This window comes from Mytilus galloprovincialis, chromosome 10, assembly GCF_965363235.1.
Source record: "Mytilus galloprovincialis chromosome 10, xbMytGall1.hap1.1, whole genome shotgun sequence".
Classification (NCBI taxonomy): domain Eukaryota; kingdom Metazoa; phylum Mollusca; class Bivalvia; order Mytilida; family Mytilidae; genus Mytilus; species Mytilus galloprovincialis.
In genome coordinates this window covers 72049500-72064557 of record NC_134847.1, presented here as the reverse complement: position 1 = coordinate 72064557, position 15058 = coordinate 72049500, and the positions used below count along the sequence as shown (strand labels likewise).

The following is a 15058-nucleotide window of genomic DNA, read 5'->3' as shown; positions in this document are numbered from 1 at the left end:
CGGATAACTACTGTAATTAAGAAACACCTTTATGTCTATATTGTGTTAATATATATTATATACATTTGTTCATAACAGAGAAACGTACAGATAAATGTGGAAAAGAGAAGTCTCCATCAACACCATTGGAGAGTGAGTTAAGTTTTCAATCATTATTGTATTAAAAATAAGAAGCTGTGGTATGTTTGCAAGTAGATGTTTATTACTTTGGAACAGAAGCTAAACATATTGTGCACTACTGATACATTTTAATACATTTACTAATAAAATAAAAATAAAAATATCTTATTTGCTGACATATATTGTAATCAAAACATCTTAAAAGCAAATGCATAGACTTTGTTTTAAGTTTTAAACACATTGTATCATTATGTCATTTATATGATATTAACATTTATTTGAAATCATATAAAACGAGTGACTGGTGAAAAAAAAATGTTTATCCAATTTTTGAACTAATGCATGTATTTATCATACACTTAGTCTTCTGTGCACAATTTTATCATTTTTTTACGCAAACATTTCGTATAATCGTAATTTTTTGTTCTCTCTGTCTGTTATTGTGTGAAAATATGGCAGCTACTTAATTATCGTGTTTTGAAGCCGAAGTTTACCGATTGTCAACTTATAGTAAACAACCAACAAGAAGCATGGTTGATAAACATGTGTATAACTTTTACAATCAGATAATAGTATATTTAAATGACAAACCCATGCGAATTGCGATCACCGGATTTTTACGAGAGAAAAAAATGGAAAACAACACGTTTGATAATTTCATGCGTCCGACGCGCTTTTCTGGATTAACCTTCATCAGGAACGCTCAAAGCCAAACATTTGAAATCCGAAGATGTATAATAGAAGGGTCACGCTGATGTCACTTGCATACAGAAAATATGTCGGCGAATTGCTTCCTGGAAGCAGGCAATTAAAGAAATTTCACCAGAAAAAAGTATATGTACATAGGTTTTATATTGAAAACTATCCATTTAATTGTAAAAAAAAAAGACATATGCATCATTATTTTTTATTTGAGGTTTCATTTGACTTTAAAACGATTCGTTGAGGTTAAAACTAATTTAAAGTCCATTTTTCTAAGCTTTTGGCATATATTCTTTTTAACGTATTTTTTCAAGAAGTTAAAGCCCAAGACCAAGCCCCTGTCAGTCCAATTTCTAAAGAAAGGTTGATTGATCATCAAGGCAAATGCAAACTTGCCATGGAAGAAGTCTCACCGGCTGCAAAAGCTATAAATAGCTTCACTAACGAATTTATCAAAAAACTGAAAGAAATATCTACTCTTAATTGGAGCAGTTTTAATATTGGATCATATTATGACAAAACAAAGGCAAGTATTAGATGTATGATTTCACAAAGTAGACGGGAAAAACTGAAGATTATTGTAACAGATTTTGTTATTTGTATCACAGGCACAGTAATTATAACTTTTGTGTTGAAATGAATTATCATTATATGGTAAAAGTTACAAAATAACTTTCATATTTTGGGTCATCAATGCTCGTTAATTTCGTACGTTATTTCTTGGCATTTCAATTCCAACTTTTTTTATTTGCCTGTCACTGATAAAACTTCTGTAGACAAACCGCGCGTCTGATGACCAACATTTTAATGTTGGTATCTCTGATGAATGTATACATTAATAAATTGATTAAGATAGGCAGCAGTGGTTTGCTGTTTTCCAACATGTTTGTCCATTTAAATATACAAATGAAGGGAAAATCCCTATGTAAAAACATGAACTTTTCTTTTGGAGCGAGAACGGGTGTGTCATATTTTTTGTGTGTAAAAGTCAATTTTGAAAGATTGCCTTTATACGTTATTATACAAGTATTGTTGTATATTTGTTAGAACTAATAACGGAACAGAAAATAATTTGGTTTTCTTTTTTTAGAATTGTCATCCGGATGAATTTGATATAATGATTTATCCTAATCTGTCTGTTGAAGTTAATTTCGATGTCATAAAAATCCCTGGCTTCTACAAGGTTAAACTGGTGTCACCACGAGTACAGGAATTAGAACACGTGTTGGACAATGATCGATATATTATTCCTGGCAAATTCAAAAACTATGCTTTTGAAATGTTTGATCGGGTGTTGGGGACAGATGGGATTCGACAAGGAAGAAGAACAAAAAGTGAGAAAGGAATTCATATAATGTGTTTATTTAGTGTTTTGAATAATTTAAGATCGAAAAAAAGTTTTACAGGGCGATAACACAAATCTTATAACAAAAGTATCGTTATGTTCTTAAGAATTTGTTTAAGTTGAATAGTCAATTTATTGATGCTATAAATATAGGATAAAATGTATTTACAATTGATTAATCATATAGCTCAGCTAAACCCCAACAAAGACCAATTTCGAGAATTGGACGTGTTTATGACGATGTTTCTAACTGAAGCAGATTTTTGTACGTGACCTTATCGTTATAGTTTGGAAAGTAAACTAATTGATCTTCATCCTTTACATTTCTTTTTTCTAGAAAATCTATTTTTTAGTAGTTTTTCTGATATTTTAGCTTTTATTGGCCTATGTAACGCATTCAACTCACGAAATGACGACTGGAATAAAAGTTGAAAGTTTTATTTTGATAAATAACATAATTTTCTGCCTTGTTTATGAAATTTGTTCTATGATAATTAAAAATGAATTGGCGAGAGCGATTATTATGTGATCAAACCTTGAAGTCCATATAATAAAAGTATAAACGTTTCCCATGCTTGAGAAACCATTATCATATTGAATAATAGTTAGTAGAAATTTTATATCAATTTCTTAGTTTTAAGACATAGTAATTTTAAATGATATTTATATTCTCTTTATTTCTAATGCCATCAATGCAGGTATTAAATGTAAAAAAACGATTTATGAAAATATGTTTGAAGAATTTTGCCTATTTCTTGAAATCGCGAAATGAACGCCTTATGATGTAAAAATACGCAGCCTCTTTAGAATCTTAATGGCCAAACGGAATCTTACAATAAAAGCCAATTTCATCTAAGGTCAACTTTGTCCGTTTGAGTTGCAATCTCATAAACTAAGTAACAACAAGACTAGCAGACCGTACTGTCACCTATAATGGTTAACATTTTCAAATTATGACTTAGATGTAGAGTTGTCTCATTGGCACTTATACAACATCTTATATCTATTGTTATAATATATTCCTATAAAGGATGTCATGCTTGCCTGTACATGTATCTCTTACAGGGGTAATTTTTGCTGGAATTAAACAATGATATCATACCAAACATCGACTAGTTCAATTTGGAAAAAAGTATGAACATCAGTAACTTTTTCATTGATATGATTATTAAAATGATTTATCTTATTATGTTTTGTCAAATCATTGACAGATAATTTACTATATAGTTTTATTACATATAGAATGTTTTAAATTGTTAATGCCGAACTTCCTATATTTCTTTATATTCCTTTTTTAGAAATGCCAAAACCAGGCGGATGTAGTCCAGCTTACACAGTTTTTTATGATGCATTTCCAGGAAAAAAGTCGATCGATATTGATCTCGTTCCATGCTTTAATATTGATGGATGGCCACCAGATAAAATAGCTAGAAAAATTAATCCATCGTGGATAGCAATTGATGATGTTGTGAACAGAGCAATGAAATATTATGATGTTGTTTGCAAAACCTGCCCTGAAGGTAGGAAATATGAAATATTATTCGTGAAATTTGAAACTGAAACATAATTCCTACTTCTATATTCTGATATAATTCTGAAGCAATATAATGTATATAGATATAAAAAGTTGGGGTATGAGTGCCAATAAGGCAAGTTTTCATTCAAGTCACAATTTGTAAAAAGTAAAGCATTATAGGTCAATGTGCGGCCTTCATCATATTTGAGTTATGGGCGGAAATGCTTAAAATGTATCTTTATCACCTGGAAATGTTAAACATCAGAGACCACTTAACGTGAAAGTAAGTCACTGAATAACCTGTTTTATTCAATAAAGATAAAATGAAATTACAAATCAATTTGTATAGTCAAAACACAATTATATACATTTTAGATATCTTGTTGTATGTATTTAGGGAAAAGAGAAGGTGCAATAAGGCATTATTTCCATAGATATTGCACTGTTTATGCATTCGATTTTGCCTGCTTTTTAACTGACCACATTATCAAAAATTGAAAGTGTTACCGCTAGAGACAAAGCAAATACCCATGACACTATATCACATTTTTTTGCAAGCGTTATCGTAAAAGTCCAAAACACATTTTACACTTTCGGTTCGCAAATTTTGAATTACTAGAGAGCAAGCCAGATACAAGTAATCGATCTATGAACAACATATTTTTATTTCTTAACTTTTCAATTATGAAAACGGCGAATATGCCTGATAATGTCTGGACGATGAAGATTTTTTTATAAGATATTGAAATGAACATTTACCCCGTTGGTGGTACCATTTGGTCTCAACCAGAGGCACATTTCGACAAGTAATGAATCTTCAGTTAAGCTCAAGGTAAAAATATTTGAAAATCCAAAACCAAATACAATCGTTTGAGAATTGAAAAAAACCAAAAGCTGTAAAATAAAAACATTGGCTAATTATATAAATACGAAACTAGTCATACTCAAAACTAATTGCTTTTCTTAGTGTAATACTTTGTTTTTCATTTTAGATGCAACTGACAAAAACCTACTTTTTCGCTTATCTTTTTCGAGAACTGAAAAAATGCTGATTAAACATGCAAACAGTGCAGACAAACTGAATTTAAAAAAAAATGCTTTTCGGTTTATTAAACTGTGTATTCAAGATTTAAAAGACAAGCATCCTGGAGAAATTAAAAAGTTTTGTTCTTATCATATCAAGCAATTCATGTTGACTCAGTATGATACATGGCCAACGAGGGAAAGGGAAGGAGTTCGTATCCAGAGATATCTAATAGGAGAGCTAATAAAAACGTTAAGTCTAGCTAATCCTACAATTGCGAACTATTTCATAACAAATGACAATGTTATCAGATATGTGCCGAGCGAAGAAATTGCAGTGATTGTAAAAGGATTACAGGAAAAAGACAAGTTACTACACTGACATAAAAGTTTTTTTTTATAAATTGAAAATGCTTTTCTTTGAGTATTATTGATGTTTACTTATGTTTAATTGAAATTTCGTCTGATCTACATAGCTATCAAAGGTATCAGGATTATAATTCAATACGCCAGACGCGCGTTTCGTCTACATAACACTCATCAGTGACGCTCATATCAAAATATTTATAAAGCCAAACAAACACAAAGTTGAAGAGCATTGAGGACCCAAAATTATAGACCAGAGGATTGAAGACCCGTAATTTCAAAAAGTTGTGCCATATACGGCTTAAGTAATCTATTCCTGGGATAAGAAAATCCTTAGTTTTTCGAATAATTTAAATTTTTGTCAACAGAAAATTTATTAAAATGACCATATAATTGATATGCATGTCAACACCTAAATGTTGACTACTGGGCTGGTGATACCTTCGGGGACAAAACATTCACCAGCAGTGGCATCGACCCAGTGGTGTAAATAGTTATCAATAGATTAATTTCCAATAAATGCAGGGTGTTGATTTGCTACCCTAACAATCCAAAAGTTTCATAAATAATGACAATGCTATAATATATATGCCGTGAATATATATGTAAACCTCAGATCTGTGTACGACCTCAAATCTGTGTCCGTTTTTCAAATCTATGCCCCATCGTGACGTCAATCGCTAATCTAGGTCCGTAAAAAATGATTCTACCTCAAATCTGTGTCCGATTTTTAATCGCGACGTCATTCGCAAATCTGTGTCCGTAATAAGAAAGATAAGGTCTCAAACCAGTGTTATGTTTTAAATTTTTTTGCAATTTGTTTCGCCATGCGCAAATTTATGCCCGTCTAATAAGTTCGGCTTTATAGGTTTTTTATTTTATTAAGTAATTTCTCATAATTCAATATTAAGTTGGTATGTGTTATCCATGTATGTGCAAGAGCCGAAGTATAGTATACGTTTAAGAAAATCCAGCTAAATTATTTAGCTGGTATTTATGATATTGTTTCAAGATCAGTCGTATATGCTTTTGTTTTATTAAGTCTTTCTTCATGTATGTGGTTAAAATCTTTACATATGATGCGTGTGTTATTATTGTATATAAAAAAGAAGATGTGGTATGTATTCCGTCTTTAAGAATGAAACCACAAAACCATATTAATTTTACTCAAAAAGACAGTAAAGAATGAATATGTGTTTGCAACATCAACTTACTTCGTTTTGTCTTTGAATTTGTTCATATCGCTGTTTCATTGACATTTATACCACTTTATCTATGTTTTTTCTTGAATACTAGTATCAAAAAATCATTTTAAATTGCTAAAAATAAAACGTTTTTTATATTTTTAATTGAAATATTTGTGGATCACAAAAGAACATATTTCAATTGTTTGGTCTTAGCTGATATCTATTTAGTTTAAATGTAAAACTTGTAATAATGTCTTTAATAACGAAAATATTTCCCCGAGAAGAATCATTCTTTATGTTTTGACATATCCCTTCTCTCCAGTCCCTTTGTTCATGGCTGGATTTGTTTTGAATTGTAAATATTCCACAATAGTAGGAGTAAAGATATCCTGATAATTGTCAGAAAACATTTCAAGAGGATAAATCTCTATAGTTGACGTTTTTGAAAATATTCCATCAGTCCACTATTCATAACAGATTTTCCTCCAGTTTTAAAGACAATTTTTTGAAAATTTCCCATCAGTCCACTATTCATAACAGATTTTCCTCCAGTTTTAAAGACAAATCATAAAGCAATTTTAAATCATGTGTAGTAATAGTTAAAATGTTAACGTTGCTTTTGTCATATAAACCACTTGTACTATGTGTGTTCGGTGTGAGTTAATGCTCCGTGTTGAAGGCCGTACTTACACCTGTTATTGTTAACTTTTCATTGTTTACTTGATGACGTTTTGTTGTATTTTACGTCGATGAAAGGACATAGATTTGAGCCAAAAATGGCCATAGATTTGAGACAATAAAGGACATAGATGTGAGACTATGTACAGGACATAGATTTGAGACAATAAAGGACATAGATTTGGAACGTCTATGACGCAATATTAAAAAGGACATAGTTTTGCGGAAAGGACATAGATTTGAGGCCGGACATAGATTTGAGGCTTACATATATGCGCTATGAAATTAGTTCTTTCAAACTATCCAAAAAAATTTCAACCTTGCATACCACTATTCCTCATGTGAATTTGAAAAATCGTCTATAAGAAATAATCCACAATTTTTTTCAACATAAAACTTGTACCGTACGGGTATTTTGTTAATAGTGAAAAAACAAAGTGAAAAATTCTGCACAAAGGAAGAAGTGATTAGTTTTCTGGAGTTTCTAACTGACAACTTATGTGTTGATTTCGGAAGGAAAATGTCGGTATTCCTATGGGAACTTTCCTGGTCGACCTCTTTTTATATCATATAAGTCAATGTTTTTTCAGACACTTGTAAAAAAAAACCCAAGAATACCAAAGACTGCAGATATTTTAATTTAACATTCAGATATATTAATAATGTTCTTTCAATTAACAATTCAAACTTTTCCGATTGGGTTTCATTATACTCCAGAACTAGAAATAAAAGACACAAAAGAAACCGTTTCCTCATTTCAAGACTTATATCTATAATTTGACCTGAGCGATTATTTCAGTACCAACTAGACTATTTTAATTTCAAAATTATCATTATACACTCATCTAATATACCAACTTAACCTGCATGTGAAATATACATTTTCCAACTCATTCGGTATTCAAGAACATTTGTTATGATGATACTAACACATTGTTTATAATATTCCGTATCAACTACACAAATAACAAATGATGGTCTTGAAGTTTAGATTCTATATACTGGAGTTCCTTATCATCATAAAAGCATGTTATATAGATTATACCGTTGGTTTCACCGTTTGAATGGCTTTACATTAGTAATTTTTGGTTCCCTTTATAGCCTTTTCTCTTCGGTGTTAGCCAAGGCTCCGTGTCTTATGCCGTACCTTGATCTATAATGGTTTACGTATATAAATTGCTACTTGGATGGACAGTTGTCTCATTGGAACTCATACCACATCTTCCTATATCTATATAGTATTTTTTTACTTGTCTTTGTAAATTATTACTTTTACTGTTTTTTAACTAGTAGTCAGTATGTCAGTGTTGACATGCATATCAATTATATGTTCATTTTTTAATTTTTCAATTAACTGTTTGCAAATGTATGAATTATTCGAAATACTAAGTATTTTCTTATCCCAGGCATAGATTACCTTTACCATATTTGGCACAACTTTTTGGAATTTTGTGTCCCCAATGCTCTTCAACTCTACTTTTTTGGCTTTCAAACTTGTTTGATTTGAGCGTCACTGACGAGTCTTATGTAAAGCAACCAAGTATCAATCAATCGACGGTAACTTTAATTTTATTTTGGTGAGTCAAATGATTTCAGTCTTTTTTGGCAGTCAATGTCTCACCTTGATTAATAAACATCAATGCCAACAGGAAGTGGACAGTTAATTTAAAAATATGAATCGCAAAATAGGTGTAGGTGACCATTCTCCTGATAGGTTACACACTGGCAAAAAGATCATGTCAATGAAAAACTCAGATTTTTGTAACGTTATCACGGAATATTTCTAGTGCACATTAAACTAATATATTTAAATTATTTTTTTTTAAAACCTGCTCGTTATAGGTTTAATTATCAGTATCCAGTTACAGCAGGTCCTGATTAAAACAAACATTATTCACAGAATTATATGAATGACTTCCTCTTAAATACTTTTGTACAAATTTAGGGATGTTATGGTTAAGACCCACTATTTCTTTTAACTTTATACGTTAAGCTTCTGTTAAAATGTAAGAATAATAATAATTGAATGAACTACAAGTATAAAGTCTTGTTTATATTAACCAATGTAGAAAAACAATACATAAAATTCGGGATGTCAAGTGTCTGTTAAAAACTTTGTCCAACAAATGTAACAAGTTCGTTGTTAAATAAATAAAGCATCATATCAGTTTCACAGTTATTACAACTTGTTTGAATCAGTTTTTTTATTGCGAAGTATACATTTTTTGTTATCTCTTTATCTGTCTTTTAAATGCTAAAACATATTGGAAAGGCGGTTGCTTCATTGCGTCAATGAAAGAGAACCGAAAGATACCAGAGGGAGAGTCAAACTCACAGATAGAAAATAATCTGACAACGACATGGCTAAAATAAAAAGACAAACAGACAAATAATAGTACAGAAGACACAACATAGAAAACTATAGACTAAGCAACACGAACCCCACCAGAAACTTGGAGTGTTCCGGAAGGTTAAGCATATCCTGCTCTACTTGTCACACCCTCGTGTTGCTTATGTTATAACAAATCCTTTAAATAGTCTAATTCGGTAGGGCACATTCGTGAAAAGGGAAAGGATATTGTAGTTACGACATAAGGAATATATCCGATATCATCTGTGAAACCATAACGTTCAACCAACTCGTGATGGCGTCTGTAAAATTTACGAAGGGATGATTTCAACTTCTCCATTTGGAACTCTTGGTTTTATAGCTTCCTTGTGAGTAGCAATCCTCTATCATGGAAATTATGATAAGAAATACAAGCCCGGGAATACCGTATCAATTGGGTGATATATACTCCATATGTAGGCGCTGCTGGAATGTTGCTACATAGAAATGGAAAGTTCACAATTGGGAAGCTGAACTCAACTCTTTTGTCGTAAAGTTTTGTTTTCAACCAACCCTCATTGTCAATTTCTAGATGTAAGTCAAGATATGAGGCAGACTTAGCTGTATCTGTAGTATCCTTTATCTCCAGTTCTATGGGATAGATTCGTTCAACATAGTCACCAAATTTTGTATTATTTAGTGAAAGAACATCATCTATATAGCGGAAGGTAAAATTAAAGGATGTTGCTAACTTCTTATCTTTCTTGCTAAGAAGTTCCTGCATGAAGTCAGCCTCATAATAATAAAGAAACAAGTCGGCAAGAAGAGGGGCACAATTGGTTTCCATTGGAATTCCGACAGTCTGTTGAAAAACAGGTCTTCCACACGTAACAAATATGTTGTCAATCAAGAAATCAAGCATCTTAATAATGTCATTTTCAGAGAATTTTTGGTTTGAATCAAGGTGATTCTTTACGTTCGCCATTCTTTTATAAAATAATACCAACTCTTTCAATTGGTCTTTTAGTTTGGAATGGGGAATACTTATGTTAAGTGTAGAAAAGTCAAATATTTTAATACTTTTGCAAGATAAGAGAGTCTTAGATTGTATGTACTCTTAAAGATCTTTTGATTTTTTTAGTATCCACATCTGATTCACGCCACCTCTAGAAAAGGCAGTTTCACAATAACTTTGGAGGCCAGCTTTAATTGTTGATAAAAAAATGTTAATAATTTATAAAGAGGTTTCGTGGAGCACTTTGAAGACCCAGCAATATACCGTTGGTTGTAAGGACACTTATGTAGTTTATATATCCAATACAGTGATTGAAGATCCAGTTCTTCATCTTTGGTTGAAATTCCAAAGGAACATAGAAAAGACCTATGATTATACATGATTTCCTCTTTGGTAAGTGTCGGGAGGGTATTTGTTGAGTTTCCGAGTGAATTGTCAATACCTAATTTATTTATCAAGCAGTTTATGTAACGATATTTCCACACGAAAAACGATATTGTTTGGGGTTTTATCTGCGGGGACAACAATATGTTTGTTTTGAAGGTAGGACAAGTTTTTTTGGAACATTTGGGTCTTTAAGAATTGACGTAGCGTGGGTATTGATAGACCCATTAATTTTCTTAATTCGGATTTGTATTAACGACCTGACAGCCTTAATCCATTTGGGAAGAGAATCTACGTCTTCGTTTTCGCGTTTATAAAAAAAAGAAGATGTGGTATGATTGCCAATGAGACAACTATCCACAAAAGACGAAAATGACACAGACATTAACAACTATAGGTCACCGTACGGCCTTCAACAATGAGCAAAGCCCATACCGCATAGTCAGCTATAAAAGGCCCCGATAAGACACTGTAAAACAATTCAAACGAGAAAACTAACGGTCTTATTTATGTAAAAAAAAAATGAACGAAAAACAAATATGTAACACATAAACAAACGACAACCACTGAATTACAGGCTCCTGACTTGGGACAGGCACATACATAAATATTGTGGCGGGGTTAAACATGTTAGCGGGATCCCAACTCTCCTCCTAACCTGGGACAGTGGTATAACAGTACAACATAAGAACGAACTATAAAAATCAGTTGAAAAAGGCTTAACTCATCAGATGGACAAAAATACAAGTAGACGTGGCCCGGTACTTATACATCCGACATAAAAAGACACTTTGCCTGGTATAAAATCTGCACCACTGTACGAGAGAGTGTATTCTAGTGATCGATGCTTGTCCCGTTTCAAATCGGCAATTTTAAGCAGTTATAGCAAACGTTTGATTCATACCCATCTTCTCGTCCTAAATATTCATAAGTATGTTAAATACAACGAGATGATGTTGTTAAATGTTCTTTCTTATCTTATACATTTCCGTGAATGATTTGTTCAGAAGATAAATTTTAATTATTATCAATAAAATTATTTTAGGGGATATAAAAAAAATAGCATGGAAATATCTTTTGTATAAATTTTGGACTCCGAAAGCATTCTCGTTAAACAAATTAATACAGGACAATCCTTAGTCGAACACACTTTAATAAAAAAAAAAAAAAATCATCAAAACATTTTATCTTAATTTCTAACTTTTTATAGAGTCAGATTATGACAAACTCGGGCTTCGATATATCTAAAACTGTCCGAAAGGTTTCTCTTAATATTTTCCCAGCAACAAATTTCATAAAAAAGGAGAAACACTTTAAAGAAATACAGACAAAAAGTGTAATGGAACGTTCGTCTGCTAATTATATTGAACAATGATTGTCTTAATCAAAACTATGAAAGATAACTAAAATCTTACGTATTAGATAGGTAAGGAATGAGTGAGTTTATAAGTGATCTTATGTCAGTAAAAAAATAAAGGTGGGAGTCTGGAATTAGTTAGTTAGAACTAAAAATGGAAGATTTCTACTTTTCGTCATAATAAAATTAGTTTATGTGGACGAAAATTCCAGTGTGTGATTCTAAAAGTCTCGGAATTTTTATTTAAACTTGAGCAACTTATTCTATCAAATACAATGGTTAGCAATAACTAGTCCCATAAGGTTCGTGCGTCGAGTTACGTACGTACAATGTATGTCATTTTATTGGAAACCTATATTAAATGTTAACGATAAAATACTGAATAAGAATAAATAAATTGTTATTAGGATACATTAGTCATGCTGTTGTACATTGTAAGGGTTCACAAGTCAACACCACAAAAGTCGAAAAGTCTGAAAAGACCAATTTTTGTCTTGATTTGCACGAACTTTTACTCGACATCCTCCAAAAGTATGACTTGTGTCTTAATTTCTTTTGACAAATTCTCATTTATACCAAATTTGTATGAAATTTACTCGACACATTCTCGACATTCTGAATATGGTCTTTAAATTTCTCGACATATTCTTGACATTCTTATTTTTCTCAGTATGGCTTGACGTATTCGGAACATTTTGAATTGTTTCTTAAATTTACTTGACAGTTCTGAGTTTTACAAATCATGACCAATATTCATAATAAAATTTAATCTTTATTTCTCTTTACATAATATACTGTTGTTTTAAGTTACACTTCTTACAACAACCAAAGTCGGGCAAATATGAAAGTTAGGCATGTAATATAATTGAAAATTTGGGTATCTAAATATTTTTACAAATGCAAATATGGCTTTAAAATCTAATGTATAAAATAATTTAAATGTGGGTGTGTTGATATAAAACAATTTAAATGTAGGTTTTTAAAAAATTACAAAATTTTGATTCCTAAATCTTATTAATTAAATGATTAAAACCAATCATACTGTAGACATATTTCATTGTACATTCATAATATTCAATGTTAATATGGTAAATAATTATTGTACAAAAATGTGGTTTATATTAATAGCAAATCAGGATGATATACAAATCATTCATTTAACAGAAGAAAAACATTTGTAATGGCATCTGTTAGAATATATATTAAGTATTACACTTGGACAGGATGTTCCCCATAAAATTAAGGTATTCCACACCCCAGAATACACGCAACTGTCAAATAGAAATTACTGATTTACCTGTAAGCAGCCATACAACTTATCAGTTGACCATTCCAAAGATTAAAAGAAAATTATTATCTACTCTAGGAATAATAAAAAAAAATGTATTCATAATGGGTCCCATCAATGATTTCTATAAAAATCATTGGTCTTATGAAATGGATCTCAAACAGACCTGCATAAATCTCATAAACATGTTTAACCCCGCGGCATTTTTGCGCCTGTCCCAAGTCAGAAGCCTCTGGCCTTTGTTAGTCTTGTATTATTTTAATTTTAGTTTCTTGTGTACAATTTGGAGTTCAGTATGGCGTTTATTATCACTGAACTAGTCTATATATTTGTTTAGGGGCCAGCTGAAGGACGCCGCCGGGTGCGGGAATATCTCGCTGCATTGAAGACCTGTTGGTGACCTTCTGCTGTAGTCTTCTCTATGGTCGGGTTGTTGTCTATTTGACATATTCTCCATTATCATTCTCAATTTTATGCATAATATAGATATAAACATTTTTTTTTACTTTTCAGGAAGGAGTTATCACAAAAAAAAATTAATAAAAAATTATAAAATTGGGTTGTTCTAAAAAATGAATAAGGTTTTTGAATCAAGATGAGAACGATTTCTTTGACCTACACAAAGGCCCCCCCCTTATTTTCCTCTTATTTTAGCAGATGAATTGTGGGGTCCAAAAGAGACACATGGTCACATTTTAAAACTGCCTTCAAAACACTTGTTCTAAATATTTTACTAAAAGTAATTTTTACACAGGAAACGGGGCATAGGTTAAGTTTTAAATTTCAGGTAGAGATAATAAAAGCAAAACTGTGATAAGATTGTTTCATTCAGCGTAGGGTGTCTCGTTTTAATCAATTAACATTTTTCATTTCGGAGCATTTTTTAACTGACTAGACAAAACTATGCTTTATGAGTTTTAATCATTGTTGAAGTCCGTACGATTACGTATTGGTGATTATTTCATTTCTATGTCATTTGGCCTTGAAGTCATAAAACTTTCAAGTCAGTTTTTTTAAATCATACTCCAAACTCGACCAATCAAAATGCCGGATTTCATGTTTCGAGCATGGTTTTTGTGCTACGAGCAGCGATATAAGTTTTATGACTTCAACACCTGGTCTCTTGTAGAGAGCTTTCTCATAAGCAATCATACCACATCTTCCAATATTTACATCTAAATGAGTAGCAATAATGTTATGTTGCTGGTACTCGACACTCGCATTATCCTAAATGGAAGGCCAAATCAAGTGCAAATTTAAATAGCATTGACAACCAATTATTCAGAAGAGCTGATCTAAATACAACAACGGCCATCACTTCCTGGGATAGAACAACCTCAGTAAGGCCCTTAGTTTTCTCGTTTGAATTGTGTAACATTGTTATTTTTGGGGCTTTTTATAGCTGACTATGAGGTATGGGCTTTGCTCATTGTTGAAGGCCGTACGGTGAACTATAGTTGTTAACTTCTGTGTCATTTGGTCTCTTGTGGACAGTTGTCTCATTGGCATTCCTACCACATCTTCTTTTTTTATATTTAGTGTATACATTTATCATTGTTTACTGTTTATGTACAGACAAAAGACACATTTTACGTCAAACAACTGAAGTACTAAGGACTAGACTGGTGATAACCTCGAGAACCAAACGTCATAAGGTTGTGTTTTGACTTACTGTGCGTAACATCAAAGATATCATGCTCCCATTTTGTGTGTAGGACAATTATTTGTCTCGTCTATACAAGATGAGT

At 31.7% G+C, this 15058-nt stretch overlaps 1 protein-coding gene across 11 annotated transcripts in view; it reads left to right on the top strand.

Annotated features, from left to right (window-relative positions):
• Positions 1-8749, top strand: part of LOC143048305 (cyclic GMP-AMP synthase-like receptor) — a 28931-nt gene extending 20182 nt beyond the window's left edge. For 9 of the 11 annotated variants that reach the window (XM_076221916.1, XM_076221924.1, XM_076221923.1 and 6 more), the window contains 5 exons: positions 79-132; positions 1137-1348; positions 1913-2156; positions 3466-3687; positions 4676-8749. In XM_076221916.1, coding sequence (XP_076078031.1) covers positions 79-132; positions 1137-1348; positions 1913-2156; positions 3466-3687; positions 4676-5088 — 1145 coding nt within the window. In that variant the 3' untranslated portion in view covers positions 5089-8749. The remainder of the gene's footprint in view (positions 1-78; positions 133-1136; positions 1349-1912; positions 2157-3465; positions 3688-4675) is intronic. The other 2 variants (XM_076221921.1, XM_076221917.1) reach the window with 1 other exon arrangement.
• The last annotated feature ends 6309 nt before the right edge of the window (positions 8750-15058 follow it).